The sequence below is a fragment of the Globicephala melas genome, chromosome 2, assembly GCF_963455315.2.
Source record: "Globicephala melas chromosome 2, mGloMel1.2, whole genome shotgun sequence".
NCBI classification, from domain to species: domain Eukaryota; kingdom Metazoa; phylum Chordata; class Mammalia; order Artiodactyla; family Delphinidae; genus Globicephala; species Globicephala melas.
Window position 1 is genome coordinate 110,014,944 of NC_083315.2, and position 23,231 is coordinate 110,038,174.

General features: G+C 38.6%; 1 protein-coding gene across 5 annotated transcripts in view; it reads left to right on the forward strand.

Moving 5' to 3' along the window:
• The first annotated feature begins 205 nt into the window (after positions 1-205).
• The window catches only part of G2E3 (G2/M-phase specific E3 ubiquitin protein ligase), a 71,298-nt gene continuing 48,272 nt past the window's right edge, over positions 206-23,231 (forward strand). For 2 of the 5 annotated variants that reach the window (XM_030854710.3, XM_060294698.2), the window contains exon 1: positions 208-336. Coding sequence is in view for 1 of the 5 variants with exons in the window: in XM_030854703.3 (XP_030710563.1) it covers positions 266-336 (71 nt within the window). In the remaining 4 variants the exon portion in view is untranslated. Of the gene's footprint in view, positions 337-15,560; positions 15,670-23,231 lie in introns of those variants that run through there. The other 3 variants (XR_004039027.2, XM_030854703.3, XM_060294696.2) reach the window with 3 other exon arrangements.

A 23,231-nucleotide genomic window follows, 5' to 3' on the forward strand; every position in this document is an offset into this window, starting at 1 on the left:
GAGCCACCCAGCAGCAACACCAACCCCGCTCCCGCACGTCTCTCTGGACCTAAGTAGGGAGAGAGACAAAAGAAACAGAACGGAAAAAGACCGAGCAGAGAGGAGACCCCGCGGAATAAAAGCGCGGGGGTGCCTGTCCCTTCCCCAACTCCCGCGTCGCCACGGGCCCCGCCTTTCAGGGGGCGGAGCTGAGCCCTCCTTCCGGGTTGCAGGCGGAAGTGGACGAATTTGAATTGTGTGGGCCGTTGGATGGGGCCGTTCCCGGATGGCGTGTGGCGCAGCGCGAGAAGGGAAAAGTGACACAGCCGCTCTGGAACTTCTGCCCAGCGCGCCTCGGTGAGTGGATGGCGGACGGGAAGGAACTGAGTATTCCAGGGGGAGAAGCGGAATTGTCGGATGGCACAGGGGGTCGGGAGGCGGCACAGTATAGCGGGGGCCTCGGAGTGCCTTTGGGGGTGTCGGGTGGGGGGGCCGGACGTGGGGACTTTGAGAAGTCGGGGCAGACGGTTGGTGCATACATGCCAACCCTATAGAGTACTGACGATTCAGAAGCCAGACCGCCCCCGAGATTAAACCTTGTTTAATCTCTGACTTTCTGGTAATCGCAGTTCAGTATTTACGCTAATTCGTTTCGAACGCTGAAGCTTCAAAAGTAGTTATTGAGAAACCTTTACCGTAAGCAAAAGAATCTTTCTTTATTAAAGATGGAAGGTTGGGGGCAGGTTTAGAATGAAGAGATGCTCTGTAGGGATCCGAGTTCCTCCTAAGAGGAGTAGTCTTTATTACTCTGGATCGCAGGGAATTGACAGTCTTTGAAATGCCTGGTGGGGATTTAAACTGAAATCTGAGTATCCTTTGTGTTCAAAACCCGGGTATTTTTCTTTCACGGTTGTCATTTTTCAGGTAACGCAAAAATCCGAGACTCTTGCTCATTTAAACTGGACATGTTGTAACAGCGGTGATTAACAGGGGTCTTAGTTTGCTAACAATAGGGATGAGTTTTAGTTCCACAGACCTGCCTTTTCACCCCCTTCATTCATTGTTGATCTGGGTTATTGGGGAGTCATTTTGAAGGTACTCTACTAATGTTTCCAGCATCGGGTTTTCTCTGTTTCGGTTTTTTGTTTTGTTTTTAATGACTAACTACCTCAGATATCAAACTCTAACCTTCTAACAAAGTCATGCGTTCTGGAATAATTTAAATGTGTACCCTACATGTAAACTATAAGTGAGCATTTAAGTGTGTAGAAATTTTATATCTTGCCTTATTGAAAACTTGCAGAGTAATTTTGTTGCTTTATAGGATCAAATATTTTATGCTTCTTTTAAGATTTTAACACCAGGGTATCTTACCATATAAATGTATAAATTTCTTTTTAAAAGTAGGACTTAATAATATTCAGAATAAAGATTCCTTCATCCATGCTGGCTACTCCTACTCTCCCATCCCTGGTAATGAACTTTTGTTTCGTTATTAGCCAGGAAAAATATATTTAAATATTCAGTAGTTATCGTTAAAAATTTAAACATTTTGTGTAGGACTGCAGTAAAGATATAAGCTATACTTTGTTAAGCTTTGCTTATTCAAACCTTAAGGTTCTGTTTATTTCATATAAGCTACCAGCAAATGGTAATTTCCAAAAAAAGTTAGTCTCTACATTTTAATCTGTTCCTTTTCCTTACCTGGACTCTTTTCTTTGGATTTTTGCTCTATCTACCTAAGTCAGTGAGTTTCAACTTTTATTGTGCACACATTACCTTGTAGGGTTTGTCAAGTGCTGATTCCTGTATTTCCGGTCTCAGAGATTCTGATCCCATAGGTCTGGAGGATGGAGTTCTGTAAATTTAACTTGAAGGTTAGAAAACTTGACCAGAATTTTTAAAACACTGACTTGATCTTTCCTAGAGAGGCATTGTAATATGTTGGTTAAGGGCAAGAAACTGGACCCAGATTGCTTGCATTTGAATTTCATCTCCATGACTTGGTAGTTGCCTGACCCTAAGGAAGCTGCTTAACCTTTCAATGCTTCAGATTCCCTCAACTATAGTGGAGATAATAACAATACCTATCTTGTAGGGCTGTTGGGAGAATCAAATGAATCAGTACTTATTAAAATCTTAGAATAGTGTGTGACACATAGTAAATGATACATGTATCTCCTATTATATTGAGTAAGCATTGTGCAGTATTTACATACATTATCTCATTAATCTTCACAAATAACACTGAGATATGTACTGGAATTTTCACATAAGAAAACTGAGGCTAAGAGGGGTTCTGTAAATTTGTTCTCACACAGCTAGTAAAATGTTTGAACTGGGGTCAAAAACTAGATTTAGTTAGAAAATTTATAACTCTTACTGATTGATTGATTGTAATGCTTCCTGCCTCTATCTGCAATCTCTCCTTCCAAATATTTCTCTATAAAAATCTCTGATGGCTTCCCATTGTCTACCATATATATTTCAAATTTTTTAGCTTTTCCTTTTTTTTTTTTTATTATTATTATTTTTTTTTACAAAGCCCTTCTCAATCTGGTTCCACCCTCTCTTTTTAAGAATCATCTTCATGGGGGCTTCCCTGGTGGCACGTTGGTTGAGAGTCCGCCTGCCGATGCAGGGGACACGGGTTCGTGCCCCGGTCTGGGAAGATCCCACATGCCGCGGAGCAGCTAGGCCCCTGAGCCATGTCCGCTGAGCCTGCGCGTCCGGAGCCTGTGCTCTGCAACGGGAGAGGCCACAGCAGTGAGAGGCCCACGTACCGCAAAAAAAAAAAAAAAAAAAAAGAAAGAATCATCTTCATAATTTTCCACCATTTTTTTCCAACCTGTGATGTTCTGTCATACTACCACAATTCTCCAAATCTATCCTCTGTCATGTTTATGCATATTTAGCCATTGACCTTTTTTATTTCTCCTTAAAATTTTATCCAGTGGGTTTCACATACTTTCCTAGACTTCCCCCAGTAGAGTGCTTCTTCCTCAGTGCAGTTTAGTTCTAAACAAAATAGCACTAGACTGAGCGCTCCCATCTTCTTTGTCTCTGTATCTGCAATTCTAGGTGCAGAACAGTAATTAAGTATCCTTACAGTCTGAAACTGTGTGTGTTCAGGGAGTGTAACAGTTTTAACACATTGTATCTTATTAAGCTGAAAAAGTTAAAAATTAAAAGATGACAATATAATTCTGTGTAGGTTAGTAGAGGGATTTTAGTGATAGCACATAGTTTGTAAATTTCACAACTATGGAAAAATAAGTATTGAAATTGTAGGCTCAGAAGACATGTCATATGGGAAAAAATTTAGAGCAGTATTTACTAATATTCACAGAACTCCAAAGACTTTATACATATTTGTCACTTCACCTTTACAGCCATTTTATTATTATCCCTATATTAAGGTGAAGAAACTGAAGCACTGAAAGATTTAGTAACTTTAAAAAAAAAGCTTTTTTTTGTCTGTTTGTTTTTGGGGTTTTTTTGCATTTCATTTCCTGTGCAGGATTTTTTTTATTATTATAAGAATGATATATGTTAAGTGTAATTTAAGAATTAACTTTATAACAGAATTAGCCTCATTTGTCCATGAGTGTTCACTTCTACAGTAATTCAATTCTCTCTCTCTCTCTCTCTCTATTTTTTGTTGTTGTTTGTTTGTTTGTTTTGGCCACGCCACACAGCATGCGGGATCTTAGTTCCCTGACCAGGGGTCGAACCCGCACCCCCTGCAGTGGAAGTACGGAGTCTTAACCACTGGACTGTCAGGGAAGTCCCAACATTAATTCAATTCTAAATTAAGGAAATATTGGGAAATTAAAACCAGAAAAGTTTGCCTTTCCTTTTCAGTTTGAACAGTTAAGACGGTTACCTGACCTCCTTGCCCACAACCTTTTCTTTAAAAACCTGCCAACGTTGTAGGCACATCATTCTAAGGACCAGTGGGCAGTAGGTAAGGGGTTGGACTAAGGAGCAGATGATCCTAATATGCTCTCATCCCACATACCTTCTCCAGCCAAAGTAGCACCATGTATTTGAATCAGAGCTGAATATCTGATGCAGGCTAAACCATTCACATTGTTTCTTCTTGAATTTGGAATTGTGATACCAAGAAACTATTGGTAACCAAGCTGGAAAGGTCTTTATGTGCTGAGATGACAACGGAATGATGAAGAAACATGAATAGTGGGCATAGGGAGCCAATATATAGAGAGGGAGGGAGGGAAAACCTATTTCTGGAGGACTAGCTATAAAGTAAGTCAATATAAACTTATAACTTGCTTTTACTTTTTCTTAAGACTATATTTTTATTTTTTATTTTTTAAGACAAAACATATAACTTTTGAATATTTTTTTATAAACACATTTTACATGAAGCAAAAAAGTTTAGGGCTTCCCTGGTGGCGCAGTGGTTGAAAGTCCGCCTGCCGATGCAGGGGACACGGGTTCGTGTCCCGGTCTGGGAAGATCCCACAGGCCGCAGAGCGGTTAGGCCCGTGAGCCATGGCCGCTGAGCCTGCGCGTCCGGAGCCTGTGGTCCGCAACGGGAGAGGCCACAACAGTGAGAGGCCCACGTACCAAAAAAAAAAAAAAAAAAAGATGGACAGAAAAGTTTATTCATAACTGTATTAACTAATTAGGGTTTTCAACTTTTTTTTTTAATTAATATTTATTGGAGGGCTTCCCTAGTGGCGCAGTGGTTGAGAGTCCGCCTGCCGATGCAGGGGACATGGGTTCGTGCCCCGGTTCGGGAAGATCCCACATGCCGCGGAGCGGCTGGGCCTGTGAGCCATGGCCGCTGAGCCTGCGCGTCCGGAGCTTGTGCTCCGCAACGGGAGGGGCCACAACAGTGAGAGCCCCACGTACCACACACACACACAAAATATATATATATAGGAGTATAGTTGCTTTATAATGTGTGCTAGCTTCTGCCATACAACAAAGTGAATCAGCTATATGTATACGTATATCCCCTCTTTTTTGGAGTTCCTTCCCATTTAGGTCTCCACAGAGCATTGAGTAGAGTTCCCTGAGCTGTACAGTGGGTTCTCATTAGTTATCTATTTTATACATAGTATCAATAGTGTATTTATCGCAATCCCGATGTCCCAATTCATCCCACCCCCTTTCTTTCCCTCCTTGGTGTCCATATGTTTGCCCTCTACATCTTTGTCTCCATTTCTGCTTTGCTAATAAGAAGGAGTATATTTTTAAAGGAGCAGTTTTAGGTTCACAGCAAAATTGAGGGGAAGATGGTAGATATTTCCCGTGTACCCCACCCCCACACATGCATAACCTCTCCCATTATCAACATCCCACGCTAGGGTGGTACATTTGTTATAACTGATGAGCTTACATTGACACAAGGTAATCACTCAAAGTCTATAGTTTAAATTCTAGTTCACTCTGGGTGTTATACATTCTATGGGTTTGGACAAATGAATGATGACATATATCTATTATTATGGTATCATACACAGTATTTTCACTGTTCTAAAAATCGTATGTGCTTCACCTACTAATCCCTCCTTTGCCCTTTGTAACCACTGATCTTTTTACTGTCTCCATAGTTTTGCCTCTTCCAGAATATCATATAGGTGGAATCATACAGTATGTAGCCTTTTCAGATTGGCTTCTTTAACTTAGTAATATGCATTTAGGTTTCCTCCTTGTCTTTTCATGGCTTGATAGCTTTTTTTTTTCTTAGCACTGAATAATATTTCATTGTCTGGGTGTACCATAGTTTGTTTATCTGTTCATCTACTGAAGGACATCTTAGGTGCTTCCAGGTTTTGGCAATTATGAATAAAGATGCTGTAAACATGTGTGAAGGTTTTGATGTGGACATAAGTTTTTACCGCCTTTGGGTAAACACCAAGGTGCCTGATTGCGTAACTGAGGTAAATCCTGCTGGGTCGTGGTATATAATTCTCTTTATACATTGTTGAATTTGATTTGCTAATATTTTATTGTGGCATCTATGTTCCTGAGAGATATGATCTGTGATTGTTTTTTTTTTTTTTCTTGTGATGTTTTTGTCCGGTTTTGGTATTAGGGGAATGCTGGCCTAATGGAATGAGTTAGGAAGTAGTCCCTCTCCTTCTATCTTCTAAAGAGGTCATAGAGAATTGGTGTAATTTCTTCCTTAAATGTTTGGTAGAATTTTCCAGTGAACCCATCTGGGCCTAGTGCTCTCTGTTTTGAAAGATTATTAATTATTGATTCAGTTTCTTTGATGCAGATATATTCAGATTGTTTATTTTCATTGTGTGAATTTTGGCAAAAAATGTGTCTTTCAAGGAATTGGTCCATTTTATCTAGATTATCAAATTTGTGGGCGGGGAGTTGTTTACAGTATTCCTTTATTATACTTTTTGTTGTTTTTTTTTGGCCATGCTGCGCAGTTTATGGGATCTTAGTTCCCCAACCAGGGATGGAACCGGTGGCCCTGCAGTGGAAGCACGGAGTCCTAACTACTGGACCGCCAGGGAATTCCCTCCTTTATTATACTTTTAATATCCATAGGATCTGTAGTGATACCACTTTTTTCAAATTAATTTCTTTTGGAGTATAGTTGATTTACAATGTTGTGTTAGTTTCTGCTGTGCAGCAAAGTGGATAAGTTATACATATATCCACTCTTTTTTAGATTCTATTCCCATGTAGGTCATTACAGAGTACCGAGTAGAGTTCCCTGTGCTATACAGTAGGTTCTTATTATCTATTTTATATGTAGAAGTGGGTATATGTCAATCCCAATCTCCCAATTTATCCCTTCCCCCCTTCCCCCTTGGTAACCATATGTTTGTTTTTTACATTTGTGATTCTATTTCTTTTTTGTAAATAGGTTCATTTGTACCATTTTTTTAGATTCCACATGTAAGCGAGTGATATCATTTTTTTTGTTTTTGATATTCAGAAGTTGTGTCCTCATTTTTTCTTAGCTTGGCTGGAGGTTTACTGATCTTTCTATAGAACCAGCATTTGGTCTTGTTGATTTTTCTCTATTGATTTCTTATTTTCATTTTCATTGACTTCTGCTCTAATTCTTTTTACTTCTTTTCTTCTTAATTTGGATTTAATTTGCTCTTCTTTTTCTAGTTTCCTAAGGTAGAAACTTAGCTGATTGATTTCTTTTTTTTTTGCGGTACGCGGGCCTCTCACTGTTGTGGCCTCTCCCATTGCAGAGCACAGGCTCCGGACGCGCAGGCTCAGCGGCCATGGCTCACGGGCCCAGCCGCTCCGCGGCATGTGGGATCTTCCCGGATCGGGGCACGAACCCATGTCCCCTGTATCGGCAGGCGGACTCTCAACCACTGCGCCACCAGGGAAGCCCAGCTGATTGATTTTATATCTTCTTTTCTAATATATGCATTTAATGCTATAAATTTGCCTCTAAGCATTACTTCCACAGGATCCCCCAAAATTTTGATAACTGTATTTTCATCTTCATTTAGTTCAAGATATTTTGTGTTTTCTCTTAAGATTTCTTTGACCCTTGTGTTATTTCATCTCCATATATTTGGGGATTTTCCAGTTATCCTTCTGTTATTGATTTCTACTTTAATTCTGTTGTGGTCTGGAGGCAGACAATGTATGATTTCTATTCTTTTAAATTTGTTAAGGTCTGTCTTATGGCCTAGAATGTGGTCTCTCATGGTGAATGTTCATGTAAGCTTGAGAAGAATGTATTCTGTTGTTGTTGGATGAAGTAGACCATTATATCTAGTTGATTGATGATGCTGAGTTCAGCAGTGTCCTTACTGATTTTCTTTGTGCTGGATCTATCCATTTCTGATAGAGGGGATGTTGAGGCCTCCAACTATGGCTGTGTATTCATCTGCCTCTCTTTGCAGTTCTATTAGTTTTTGCCTCATATATTTTAACATTCTGTTGTTAGGTACATACATGTTAAGTATTTTATACCTTCTTGGGAAATTGTCCCCTTTATCATTATGTAATGTCCTTCTTTATTCCTGATAAATTTCCTTACTTTGAAGTCTGCTGTTTCTGAAATTAATATAGCTACTCCTGCTTTCTTTTGATTAATGTTAGCATGGTATATTTTCTCCATCTGTTTACTTTTAATCTATGTATAAAGTGGACATCTTGAGACAACATATAGTTAGGTCTTATTTTTTTATCTACTCTGACAAATCTTTTTTTTTTAACATATTTATTGGAGTATAATTGCTTTACAATGGTGTGTTACTTTCTGCTTTATAAGTGAATCAGTTATACATATACATATATCCCCATATCTCTTCCCTCTTGTGTCTCCCTCCCTCCCACCCTCCCTATCCCACCCCTCTAGGTGGTCACAAAGCACCGAGCTGATCTCCCTGTGCTATGCGGCTGCTTCCCACTAGCTATCGGTTTTACATTTGATGCTGTATATATGTCCATGCCACTCTCTCACTTTGTCCCAGCTTACCCTCCCCCCTCCCCGAATCCTCAAGTCCATTCTCTAGTAGGTCTTCGTCTTTAAATCTGTCTTTTACTTTTTTTTTTTTTTTTGCACTACGCGGGCCTCTCACTGTTGTGGCCTCTCCCGTTGCCGGAGCACAGGCTCTGGACGCGCAGGCTCAGCGGCCATGGCTCACGGGCCCAGCCGCTCCGCGGCATGTGGGATCTTCCCGGACCGGGGCACGAATCTGTGTCCCCTGCATCGGCAGGCGGACTCTCAACCACTGCGCCACCAGGGAAGCCCTAAATCTGTCTTTTAATTGGTGCATTTAGACCATTGACGTTCAAAATGATTATTGATATAGTTAGATTAATAACTACCATATTTGTTACTGTTTTCTATTTGTTACCCTTGTTCTTTGTTCCTATATCTGTCTCTACTCTTTTTCTGTCTTTCATAATTTTTTTTTAAACAGGATCTGTCTTTTCATTTATTTATTTTTGGCTGCATTGGGTCTTCGTTGTGGCATGTGGGATCTTTGTTGCAGCATGCAGGATCTTTTTTTTTTTTTTTTTGCGGTATGCGGGCCTCTCACTGCTGTGGCCTCTCCCATGGCGGAGCACAGGCTCCGGACACGCAGGCCCAGCGGCCATGGCTCACGGGACCAGCCGCTCTGTGGCATGTGGGATCTTCCCGGACTGGGGCACGAACCCGTGTCCCCTGCATCGGCAGGCGGACTCTCAACCACTGCGCCACCAGGGAAGCCCAAGAATCTTTTTTTGTTGTTGCGGCACGTGGGCTCTTCGTTGCAGTGTGTGGGCTTCTCTCTAGTTGTGGCCTGTGGGTTTTCTCTCTCTAGTTGTGGTGCACGGGCTCCAGAGCGTGTGGGTTCTATAGGTTGCGGTACCAGGGCTCTCTAGTTGAGGTGCGCATGCTCAGTGGTTGTGGTGTGCATGGGCTTAGTTGCCCCGCGGCATGTGGGATCTTAGTTCCCAGACAAGGGATCGAACCTGTGTCCCCTGCATTTGAAGGCGGATTCTTTACCACTGGACAACCAGGGAAGTCCCTGCTTTTTGTGATTTTAACTGAGCATTTTATATGATTTTCTCTCCTTAAGATATCAGTTATACTCTTTTAACTTTTTTTAGTGGTTGCCCTAGAGTTTGCAGTACACAACTAATACATAATCAAATACATTGGTGCTATTTTTATTTTGAATAGACTATTAACTCATTATTAAGAATAAAAAAATAAAACAGTTTATTTTACCTTTACTTATTCTTTGCCTGATACTTTATGTAGATCTGAATTTCTGATCTATATCATTTTCTTTCTCTCTCAAGAACATTTAACATTTCTCGCAAGGCAGGTCTACTGGCAAAATATTTCATCAGTTTTTGTTTGAGGAAGTCTTTATTTCTCTTACATTTCTTAAAGGTAATTTCACAGAATACAGAACTCTGGGTTGGTTTTTCTCCTCCCTCCCACCCCCCAAAGCTTTAAATATTTCACTCCACTCTCTTTTTGCTTGCATTGTTTCTGAAAAGTTGGATGTAATTCCTGCCTTTGTTCCTCTATAGGTAAGATTTTTTTTTCCCCCTGTAGCTTTTTTCAGAATTTTTTTCTTTACCATTGATTTTCTGTAGTTTGAAATGATAGACCTAGGTGTAGTTTTTTGGCAGTTATCCTGCTTGGTTTTCTGGAACTTTCTGGATCTGTGGTTTGGTGCCTGACATTAATTTGTTATTGTTTCAAATATTTCTCCTGTTCCTTTCTCTCTTCTGGTATTCCTAGAACACTTTTGTTACACTGTCTGTGGTTGTCTTACAGTCCTTGGATATTCTGTTGTTTTTTTCAGTTTTTGTCCTCTTTGCTTTTTAGTTTTCAACGTTTCTGTCGAGTTATCTTTAAGTTCAGAGGTCTCTCCTCAGCCTTGTCCCATCTACTAGTAATCCTATCAAACAATTCTTCATTTCCATTAGTATTTTTGATCTCTAGCATTTCTTTCTTAGAATTTCCATTTCTCTTCTTACATTGCCTGTCTGGTCTTGTGTATTGTCTACTTTATCCATTAGTGCCCTTAGCATATTAATCATAATTTCAAATTCCTGTTCTGATAAATCCAACATCCCTGCCATGTTTGGTTCTGATGTTTGCTCTGCCTTTTCAAATTGTGCTTTTTGCTCTTTGATATGTCTTGTAGGTTTTTTCTTGATAGCCAGACATGAGGTACTGAGTAAAAGGAATTGTTGTAAATAAGCCATTAGTACCATGTTGGTAAGGTGTGGAAGAAGGGGAAGTGTTTTATAGTCCTGTGATTTAAGTCTCAGTCTTTTTGTGAGCCTATGCCTCTGGACTTTGAAGTTTACAAGTATCTCAGCTTTTTTCTCCCCTCTTACGTGGGATGGCTACATTATGCTGGAGTTGGGTGTTTCCTTTTCCTGGGTCATTTAGGCTCTGATAATACCCCAGCAGCTTAGGCTCTGGTTAACTAGTTTCTCTTGAGGGCAGGCCTTATTAAGAAGAACAGAGTGCTTTGATGTATTTCAAAATGGCACCTTTTCCCCTCCCCTTGCCAAAATCACAAGGGGATTTTTCTCTGATATTTACTGTGGACCCTCGAGTTCCTGGTGATAAATCTCACAGTATTGTGAGAGGCCCCATGATTGGATGCCCCTTGAGTTTTTAATTCTCAAAGTTTTCCACACTGAGCCTCCAGCAATCAATTAGTCAATTATAGTTCAGGTTTTCCCACTGCAGTGCTGGATCCAACAGCAGTTTCAGCTGGTAACTGCTCAGGTAAGCTGTGACTCCCTGTATTCACCTTTCTCTTCAGTCTTGGAGGCAGTGGCTTGCTGTGTTCTCCCTTCTTACAGATCCAAGAAGTGTTGTTGGTTTTTCAGTCTTTTCAGCTCTTGCTGTTAGGATGGAGGGGTGACTTACAAGCTTCTTACCTGGTGCTTTTCCTTTTAATTTAAATAAATATTTTTATTTTTTAATGGTGGTTGTTAACTTTTAAACATCTGTCTGGTAATATAATAGTATAGAATAAAATTAACCCATTTTAAGAGTATATAGTTCAGTGGGTTTTAGTAATTGTATTTCATTATATGAATATTTCACAATTTGTTTTATCAGTTGTCTGTTGATGGGCATTTAGGTTGTTTATGTTTTTGGCTATTACAGGTAAAGCAGCTATGGACATTTGTGTACAGTGAACATATGCCTTTATTTCTCTTGGTTGCATCATATGGTAGATGTCCATTTAACTTTTTTATTGTAATAAAATTCACATTCATAAAATTAACCATTTTGAAGTATACAATTCAGTGCCATTTAGTACATTCACAGTGTTGGGCAACCATCACCTCTATCTAGTTCCAAAACATTTTCATCACCCCAAAAGGAAAACTCATACCCATTAGGCAGTCACTTCGCATTTCCCATTTCGCCATCCCTAGAAACCACAAATCTGCTTTATGTCTCTATGGATTTACCTATTCTAGATATTTCATATAAGTGTGATTATAAAATATCTGACCTTTGTTTCTGGCTTCTTTTACTTAGTATGTTTTTAGGTTCATCCATGTTGTCGCATAAATCAGTACTACATATTTTTTAATAGCAGAATAATATTCTATTGTATGGATATACCACATTTTGTATATCTGTTAATCAGTTGACAGATGAGTTGTATCAGTTTTTTAACTATTGTGAATATGCTGTTATGAACATCTTTGTACAAGTTTTTGTTTGAATACCTGTTTTCAAATCTTTTCAGTAAGTACAGGTTTCCGCAGCCATCTGAAAGTAGAACATTCCTGTGGAACCTTTTGTAGGCTGAAATGGCATAGAGTGAAGAAGTAATTATCTTTTTTTATAAAGGTGAAAATCTTTTTTTTGATTTCTTTGGTTAGCAAAAACAGGTATTAACATAGGCCTTTTGTAAAAGTGAAGTGGCATAGAGGGAACTTTCGACAAGTGGGGAATTCCTGTACTTAGTGTGATTGTTGGGTGATGTGGCAACTCTCTGATGTGTTGAGCAACTGCCAAACTGTTGGTCCATAGTAGCTGTACCATTTTACATTCCCATTAGCAATGTATGAGGGTTCCAATTTCTCCATATCCTTTGCAGTGCTTATTTTCCTTTTTTTAAAAAATTATCATCACCTTAGCAGGCATCAAGTGGTATTCTCATTGTTGTTTTCATTTGCATATCCCTCAGGAGTAATGATGTTGAGCATTTTTTCATGTGCTTGTTGACCATTTAAATATTTTCTTTGGAGAAATGTCTATTCAGATCCTTTCCCTATTTTTAAGTTCTGTTATTTGTCTTTTTGTTGTTGAATTCTAATAGTTTCTTACATATTCTGGATATTAGATCCTTATCAAGTATATGATTTTCAAATATTTTCTTCCATTTTGGGGATTGTGTTTTCACTGTCTTGATTACGTAGTCCAGCTTATTTATTTATTTGCTGCTATGATTTTGGTGTCATACATAAGGAACTGTTGCCAAATCCAGGGTCATGAAGATTTACATAATACTATGTTTTCTTTTAAGATTTTTATAGTTTTGACTCTTACATACTAAATCTTGGATCCATTTTGAGTTAATTTTTGTATCTAGTGTGAGGTAGAGGTCCAACTTTATTCCTTTACATGAGGCTGCCCACTTGTCACAGCACCATTTGTTGAGGAGACTCTTCTTTCTCCATTGAATGGTTTTGACATCCTTGTTGAAAATTAATTGATCGTATATGTATGCGTTTATTTCTTGACTCTTAACTTTTTCTCTATGTTTTTCCTTATGCCAGTCCCATCCCACCTTTTTTAAATTACTGTAGTTTTGTAGTAAGTTTTCAAATTGGGGAGTATGATTCATTCAACTTTTTCTTCTTACATTGTTTTGACTATTCAAGGTCTCTTGTAATTTCTTATGAACTTTAGGATCAGGTTTTCCATTTCTACAAAAATGGCCATTGGATTTTGATAAGGATTACATTGAATCTGTAGATTGCTTTGGGGAGTATGGCCATCTTAACAATATTAAGTCTTTCAACCATGAACAGAGTTCTTTCCATTTATTTAGGTTCTTTAATTTCTTTTTGCAATATTTAATGGCTTTCAGTGTACAAATTCTTGCACCTCTTTGTTACATCTATTCCTAAGTAGTTCATTCTTTTTGATGGTATTGTAAACGAAATGGATTTCTTAATTTTCTCTATGGATTGTTCTTTGCTATCGTGTAGAAATTTGTCTGATTTTTTGTGTGTTGACCTTGCATCCTGCCACTTTGCTGAATTTGTATATTAACTCACAGTGTTTTATGAATTCATTAGGATTTCCTGCATATAAGATCATGGCTTCTGCAAGAAGAGCTGCTTCTTGCTTTAAGTTTGGATGCCTTTTATTTCTTTTCTTGCCTAATTGTTCTGGCTAGAACTTCAAGTACAATGTTGAATAGATATGGTGAGAGTGAACATCATTGTTTTGCTCTGGATCTTATGTGGAAAGTTTTCAGTTTTTCACCATTGAGTTTGATGTTAGCTGGGTTTTTCAAAGATGCTCTTTATCATGCTGAGGAAGTTGCCTTCTATTCCTAGATTGATGAGTATTTTTTATCATGAAAGAGTGTTGGATTTTGTCAAATGACTAGTCTAGCTAAAGGTTTGTCAATTTAGTTCACCTTTTTAAGGAACCAACTTTTGATTTTACTCTCTTGTTTTTCTTTTCTTTACATTTATCTCCACTCTAATCTTTATGAATTCCTTCCTTCTACTAGGTTTGGTTTTAGTTTGCTCTTCTTTTTCTAGCTCCTTGAGGTATAAAGTTAAGTTATTGATTTGGGATCGTCTATTTCAGTGTCTACATTACAGATATAAATTTCCCTCTGATCACTTTTCGCTGTATACTGTAGATTTTTAGTATGTTATGTTCTCATTTTCATTGGTCTCTAAGTATTTTCTAATTTCCCTGTGGTTTTTTCTTCCCTCTTTTTCTTGTTTAAGATTGTGTTGTTTAATCCCTACATTTTTTTTTTAATCCCTACATTTTTGAGAATTTTTCAGTGTTCCTTCTTTCATTTGCTTGTTGGCCATGTCCTATTTCTTTTCTGAAGTGTATGTTCAACTCTCAAGCTCATTTTTTGAGGCCAACATTACCCTGATACCAAAGCCAGCTAAAGGCACTACAAGAAAAGAAAACTATAGGCCAATATCCCTGATGAGTATAGATGCAGAAATTCTCAGCAAAACACTAGCAAACTAAATTCAGCAGCACATTAGAAGGATCATACATCATGATCAACCAGGATTTATCCCTGTGTGCACACTAATGGAAGGAGAAATAAAAATCAAAGTCATCTCAAAAGGTGCAGGAAAAACGTTTAACAAAATTTAACATCCCTTCATGATAAAAATTCTCAACAAATTGGGTATAGAAGGGATGTACCTCAACATTATAAGGGCTGTACATGACAAGCCCACAGCTAACATCATACTCAACAGTAAAAGGTTGAAAACTTTTCCTGCAAGATCAGGAACAAGATAGGGTACCCACTCTCTCCACTCCTATTCAGTATAGTACTGGAAGTCCTAGCCAGGGCAGCCAGGCAAGAAAAAGGCATCCATGTCGGAAAAGAGGAAGTAAAAATGTCTGTTTGCAGATGACATGACCTTATTTATTGAAAATCCTAAGGATCCTACCAAAAAAACTGTTAGAACAGCCACCCAGCTAGAATGAGAGGGAGTTTGGCTTACTTTATTGTGTTAGTTATCTATTGCTGTGTAACAAATCACTCCAAAACTTGGTGCCTTAAAACAACAGACATTTATTATCTGACAGTTTCTGTTGGTCAGAAATTCGGGAGCAGCTTAGCCTTGGGGTGTCCCATGAAGTTGCTCTCAGGCTGTCAGCCAGGCTGCAGTCTTATGAAGGCCTGAGTGGGGTTGGACAATTTACTTCTAAAACGGCTCACTCGTGTGACATGGGTAAATGCCTCAGTTCTTTGCCAAGTAGACATCTCCAAGGAGAACCTTAAAAGAAAGCATTAATGACGTGGCAGCCAGCTTCCACCAATGCAGGTGATCATGACAGAGAGCAAGGAGGAAGTTATAATGCCTTTTATGACCTAGTTACACTTTGTCATTTCTGCCAGGCTTTTTGGTGGAAGTTACTAAGCACAGCCACAGTCAAGGAGAAGGAAATCAGGCTCCACCTTTTGAAGGGGGAGGAGTATCAAACTGAGTGTCACTGACCAAGTGGAGGTAAGCAGTGCAAGAGACTCAGAATACCTCTTGATAGTGGCTTCCTGGAGCTTTCTTCATTAAATTATTAATGATTTCTCAAGGAAGAGGGGAATGCTTTGATATTATTTCTAAGACCAAGACTGTTGTTAAGACTTGGGCTGTTATTGAGATATATACTTACCTAGCATTGTTTTCCTTCTTCCACTTAGGAAGTCTTAAAATTCATGTACTGGAAAGAAAAAAAATGATAAAATCCAACTAAAAATATGTGAATTTTTTTTTCCTGAAGTTTTGTTTTGGAGACTGTTGATTGAAATAAAGAAATTCATCACCAGGATTTAGCAACAAAAGTTTTATTTCAGATGCTGTGGATTAGTAAGAAAGCTGATGTGAACCAGTCAAAAATATGAATTTTGTAATATCTTTAGAACATTATCTGATTCGGGGATAACTTTTTTTTTCTTTTAATTAATTAATTTAATTTATTTATTTTTGGCTGCTATGGGTCTTTGTTGCTGTGCACAGGCTTTCTCTAGTTGTGGAGAGCGGGGGCTACTCTTCATTGTGGTGTGCGGGCTTCTCATTGCGGTGGCTTCTCTTGTTGCGGAGTACGGGCTCTAGGTGCGTGGGCTCCGTAGTTGTGGCTCTCGGGCTCTAGAGCCCAGACTCAGTAGTTGTGGTGCACGGGCTTAGTTGCTCCAGGGTATGTGGGATCTTCCCAGACCAGGGCTTGAACCCGCGTCCCCTGCATTGGCAGGTGGACTCCTAACCACTACACTACCAGGGAAGCCCTCAAGGGTAACTTTTAATTTGATGTAATCTTTTTTTAAAAAAATAATTTATTTATATTTTCGGCTGCGTTGGGTTTTTGTTGCGGTGCGTGGGCTTCTCACTGTGGTGGCCTCCTCCACTGTGGAGCACAGGCTCCAGGCGCATGGGCTTCAGCAGTTGCAGCACGCAGGCCCAGCAGCTATGGCTCACGGGCTCCAGAGCGCAGGCTGAGCAGCTGTAGCACATGGGCCCAGCCGCTCCGTGGCATGTGGGATCCTTCCGGACTAGGGCCTGAACCCGAGTCCCCTGCACTGGCAGGGGGACTCCCAACCACTGCGCCACCAGGGAAGTCCCTAATTTGATATAATCTTAAACTTAGAAAAAAGTTATATGAATAGTGAAAGGAACTCCTATATACCCTTTAGACAGGTTCACCGATTATTTATGTTTTGTGACATTTGCCGTATTCTTTCACCTCTCCTAGCCTAGTCAGCCTAAAACCACCGGGGATAAATCTGTAATCTGATAAGGTTAGGTTTGTTGACTCATTGCAGTGAGAGAGGTCCCTGACCCGAGGAACCACAAGGCTTCGCACCGAGCAAAGGGTAAAATAGATTTCTTATAACATGTTGGAGAAGGGTGGCATTGATGTGAAATTTAAATGAAGTAGTGTTTTAATGGGGTCAAAGCGAAGCCAAGGCTGTGTGTGAAAGAGGCAACATCAGATCTGAGCTACGAAGTGGGCCTAGGGTGTTTCCTTGAAAACTACAAAAGGAAGAAGAGGAATGTTGTGTTCAGAAAGCTCTTATCTGTAGTTCTGTACCTCCGTTAGAAACCGAGATTTCTTCTCTCTATCAAAGTTGCTTACTTACATCCTCTTAGCAAAAGTAGGATATTTCAGAAAGTTTACTTAAGTCATTTCCAGTCTTCTTCCCACTTGAGAGACAAGCACAGTTCTAATATTTTTCATGATAGATTAGTTTTGCCTATCCTAGGACTTCATATGAATGGAATGATGTGGATAAGAAGAGTGTACAGTTTCTTTCACTTAGCATATTTATAAGATTCATCTGTTTTGTTGCATCTTGCAGCACTTGTTACCTTTTCATTGCTAAGTAGTATTGCATTTTATTAATATACTTCAGTTTGTTTATCCATTTTCCTGTTGATGGACTTCTAGGCTTCCAGTTTTGGAGTATCATGAAGGTGGCTACTATGAACTTTTTTGTATAAAGTTTTTTGTCTATATATTTTTTAATTTTTCTTGGATGTATACCTGGGTGTGAAATTCCTACATCAAAGGCTAGGTTCATGGGCATATATGTTTAACTTCTATGAAACTACTAAAACTTTTCAAAATGATTATTCCATTTTGATTATTGTTGATTATTCACATCAACAGTTAATGAGAGTTCCCCGGTTGCTTCATATCCTGTCCAATGTTTCGTGTTGATAGTCTTTTTAATCTTAGCCATTATTATAGGTATAAAATAGTCTTTCATAGTCTTTCATTTTTATCATCCTAATTACTAATGATGTTGAACATCTTTTCATTTGTTTATTGGCCATTTGTATATCTTCCTTTATGAAGTGTCTGTTCATGTCTTTTGCCCATTTCTTTAAATGTTTCCTTTATATTATTGTAAAAGTTCTTTATGTATTCTGGGTATAAGTCTTTGTCAGACACATCTTTTACAAATATTTTCTCCCAGTGTGTGGCATACATAATTCACTTTTTTTTTTTTTACATCTTTATTGGAGTATAGTTGCATTACAATGGTGTGTTAGTTTCTGCTTTATAACAAAGTGAATCAGTTATACATATACATATGTTCCCATATCTCTTCCCTCTTGCGTCTCCCTCCCTCCCACCCTCCCTATCCCACCCATCCTGGCAGTCACAAAGCTCGGAGCTTATCTCCCTGTGCTATGCGGCTGCTTCCCACTAGCTATCTACCTTACGTTTGGTGGTGTATATATGTCCATGCCTCTCTCTTGCTTTGTCACAGCTTACCCTTATCCCTCTCCATATCCTCAAGTCCATTCTTTAGTAGGTCTGTGTCTTTATTCCTGTCTTACCCCTAGGTTCTTCATGACATATTTTTTTCCTTAAATTCCATATATATGTGTTAGCATACGGTATTTGTCTTTCTCTTTCTGACTTACTTCACTCTGTATGACAGACTCTAGGTCTATCCACCTCATTACAAATAGCTCAATTTCGTTTCTTTTTATGGCTGAGTAATATTCCATTGTATATATGTGCCACATCTTCTTCATACATTCATCTGATAATGGACACTTAGGTTGTTTCCATCTCCGGGCAATTGTAAATAGAGCTGCAATGAACATTTTGGTACATGACTCTTTTTGAATTATGGTTTTCTCAGGGTATATGCCCAGTAGTGGGATTGCTGGGTCATATGGTAATTCTCTTTGTAGTTTTTTAAGGAACCTCCATACTGTTCTCCACAGTGGCTGTATCAATTTACATTCCCATCAGCAGTGCAAGAGGGTTCCCTTTTCTCCACACCCTCTCCAGCATCTATTGCTTCTAGATTTTTTGATGATGGCCATTCTGACTGGTGTGAGATGATATCTCATTGTAATTTTGATTTGCATTTCTCTAATGATTAATGAAGTTGAGCATTCTTTCATGTGTTTGTTGGCAGTCTGTATATCTTCTTTGGAGAAATGTCTATTTAGGTCTTCTGCCCATTTTTGGATTGGGTTGTTTGTTTTTTTGTTATTGAGCTGCATGAGCTGCTTGTAAATTTTGGAGATTAATCCTTTGTCAGTTGCTTCATTTGCAAATATTTTCTCCCATTCTGAGGGTTGTCTTTTGGTCTTGTTTATGGTTTCCTTTGCTGTGCAAAAGCTTTGAAGTTTCATTAGGTCCCATTTGTTTATTTTTGTTTTTATTTCCATTACTCTAGGAGGTGGGTCAGAAAGGATCTTGCTGTGATTTATGTCATAGAGTGTTCTGCCTATGTTTTCCTCTAAGAGTTTGATAGTTTCTGGCCTTACATTTAGGTCTTTAATCCATTTTGAGCTTATTTTTGTGTATGGTGTTAGGGAGTGTTCTAATCTCGTACTTTTACATGTACCTGTCCAGTTTTCCCAGCACCACTTATTGAAGAGGCTGTCCTTTCTCCACTGTACATTCCTGCCTCCTTTATCAAAGATAAGGTGACCATATGTGCGTGGGTTTATATCTGGGCTTTCTATCCTGTTCCATAGATCTATCTTTCTGTTTTTGTGCCTGTACCATAGTGTCTTGATTACTGTAGCTTTGTAGTATAGTCTGAAGTCAGGGAGCCTGATTCCTCCAGCTCCGTTTTTCGTTCTCAAGATTGCTTTGGCTATTCGGGGTCTTTTGTGTTTTCATACAAATTGTGAAATTTTTTGTTCTAGTTCTGTGAAAAAAGCCAGTGGTAGTTTGACAGGGATTGCATTGAATCTATAGATTGCTTTGGGTAGTAGTGTCATTTTCGCAATGTTGATTCTTCCAGTCCAAGAACATGGTATATCTCTCCATCTATTTGTATCATCTTTAATTTCTTTCATCAGGGTCTTATAATTTTCTGCATACAGGTCTTTTGTCACCTTAGGGGGGTTTATTCCTAGATATTTTATTCTTTTTGTTGCAATGGTAAATAGGAGTTTTTTCTTGATTTCACATTCAGATTTTTCATCATTAGTGTATAGGAATGCCAGAGATTTCTGTGCATTGATTTTGTATCCTGCTACTTTACCAAATTCATTGATTAGCTCTAGTAGTTTTCTGGTAGCATCTGTAGGATTCTCTATGTATAGTATCATGTCATCTGCAAACAGTGACAGCTTTACTTCTTCTTTTCCGATTTGGATTCCTTTTATTTCCTTTTCTTCTCTGATTGCTGTGGCTAAAACTTCCAAAACTATGTTGAATAAGAGTGGTGAGAGTGGGCAACCTCTTGTTCCTGATCTTAGTGGAAATGGTTTCAGTTTTTCACCATTGAGAAAGATGTTGGCTGTGGATTTTGTCATATATGGCCTTTATTATGTTGAGGAAAGTTCCCTCTATGCCTACTTTCTGCAGGGTTTTTATCATAAATGGGTGTTGAATTTTGTCAAAAGCTTTCTCTGCATCTATTGAGATGATCATATGGTTTTTCTCCTTCAATTTGTTAATATGGTGTATCACATTGATTGTTTTGTGTATATTGAAGAATCCTTGCATTCCTGGAATAAACCCCACTTGATCATGGTGTATGATCCTTTTAATGTGCTGTTGGATTCTGTCTGCTAGTATTTTGTTGAGGATTTTTGCATCTGTTCATCAGTGATATTGGCCTGTAGTTTTCTTTCTTTGTGACATCCTTGTCTGGTTTTGGTATCAGGGTGATGGTGGCCTCGTAGAATGAGTTTGGGAGTGTTCCTCCCTCTGCTATATTTTGGAAGAGTTTGAGAAGGATAGGTGTTAGCTCTTCTCTAAATGTTTGATAGAATTTGCCTGTGAAGCCATCTGGTCCTGGGCTTTTGTTTGTTGGAAGATTTTTAATCACAGTTTCAATTTCAGTACTTTTGATTGGTCTGTTCATATATTCTATTTCTTCCTGATTCAGTCTTGGCAGGTTGTGCATTTCTAAGAATTTGTCCATTTCTTCCAGGTTGTCCATTTTATTGGCATAGAGTTGCTTGTAGTAATCTCTCAGGATCTTTCGTATTTCTGCAGTGTCAGTTGTTACTTCTCCTTTTTCATTTCTAATTCTATTGACTTGAGTCTTCTCACTCTTTTTCTTGATGAGTCTGGCTAATGGTTTATCAATTTTGTTTATCTTCTCAAAGAACCAGATTTTAGTTTTATTGATCTTTGCTATCGTTTCCTTCATTTCTTTTTCATTTATTTCTGATCTGATTTTTATGATTTCTTTCCTTCTGCTAACTTTGGGGTTTTTTTGTTCTTCTTTCTCTAATTGCTTTAGGTTCAAGGTGAGGTTGTTTATTCGAGTTGTTTCCTGTTTCTTAAGATAGGATTGTATTGCTATAAACTTCCCTATTAGAACTGCTTTTCCTGCATCCCATAGATTTTGGGTCGTCGTGTCTCCATTGTCATTTGTTTCTAGGTATTTTTTGATTTCCTCTTTGATTTCTTCAGTGATCACTTCGTTATTAAGTAGTGTATTGTTTAGCCTCCATGTGTTTGTATTTTTTACAGATCTTTTCCTGTAATTGATATCTAGTCTCATAGTGTTGTGGTCAGAAAAGATACTTGAAACAATTTCAATTTTCTTAAATTTACCAAGGCTTGACTTGTGACCCAAGATATGATCTGTCCTGGAGAATGTTCCATGAGCACTTGAGAAAAATGTGTATTCTGTTGTTTTTGGATGGAATGCCCTATAAATATCAATTAAGTCCATCTTGTGTAATGTATCATTTAAAGCTTGTGTTTCCTTATTTATATGGTATCTTTTGATGAGTGGAAGCTTTTAGTTTTTTTTTTTTTTTAATTTTTTTTTTTTTTTTAACATCTTTATTGGGGTATAATTGCTTTACAATGGTGTGTTAGTTTCTGCTTTATAACAAAGTGAATCAGTCATACATAAACATATGTTCCCATATGTCTTCCCTGTTGCGTCTCCCTCCCTCCCACCCTCCCCATCCCACCCCTCCAGGCTGTCACAAAGCACCGAGCCAATATCCCTGTGCCATGCGGCTGCTTCCCACTAGCTATCTACCTTACTGCGTTTGTTAGTGTGTATATGCCCATGACTCTCTCTCGCCCTGTCACAGCTCACCCTTCCCCCTCCCCATAACCTCAAGTCCGTTCTCTAAGAGGTCTGCGTCTTTATTCCTGCTTTACCCCTAGGTTCTTCATGACATTTTTTTCTTAAATTCCATATATATGTGTTAGCATACGGTATTTGTCTTTTTCTTTCTGACTTACTTCACTCTGTATGACAGACTCTAGGTCTATCCACCTCATTACAAATAGCTCAATTTCGTTTCTTTTTATGGCTGAGTAATATTCCATTGTATATATGTGCCACATCTTCTTTATCCATTCATCCGATGACGGGCACTTAGGTTGTTTCCATCTCCGGGCTATTGTAAATAGAGCTGCAATGAACATTTTGGTACATGACTCTTTTTGAATTTTGGTTTTCTCAGGGTATATGCCCAGTAGTGGGATTGCTGGGTCATATGGTAGTTCTATTTGTAGTTTTTTAAGGAACCTCCATACTGTTCTCCATAGTGGCTGAACCAATTCACATTCCCACCAGCAGTGCAAGAGTGTTCCCTTTTCTCCACACCCTCTCCAGCATTTATTGTTTCTAGATTTTTTGATGATGGCCATTCTGACTGGTGTGAGATGATATCTCATTGTAGTTTTGATTTGCATTTCTCTAATGATTAATGATGTTGAGCATTCTTTCATGTGTTTGTTGGCAGTCTGTATATCTTCTTTGGAGAAATGTCTATTTAGGTCTTCTGCCCATTTTTGGATTGGGTTGTTTGTTTTCTTGTTATTGAGCTGCATGAGCTGCTTGTAAATTTTGGAGATTAATCCTTTGTCGGTTGCTTCATTTGCAAATATTTTCTCCCATTCTGAGGGTTGTCTTTTGGTCTTGTTTACGGTTTCCTTTGCTGTGCAAAAGCTTTGAAGTTTCATTAGGTCCCATTTGTTTATTTTTGTTTTTATTTCCATTACTCTAGGAGGTGGGTCAGAAAGGATCTTGCTTTGATTTATGTCATAGAGTGTTCTGCCTATGTTTTCCTCTAAGAGTTTGATAGTTTCTGGCCTTACATTTAGGTCTTTAATC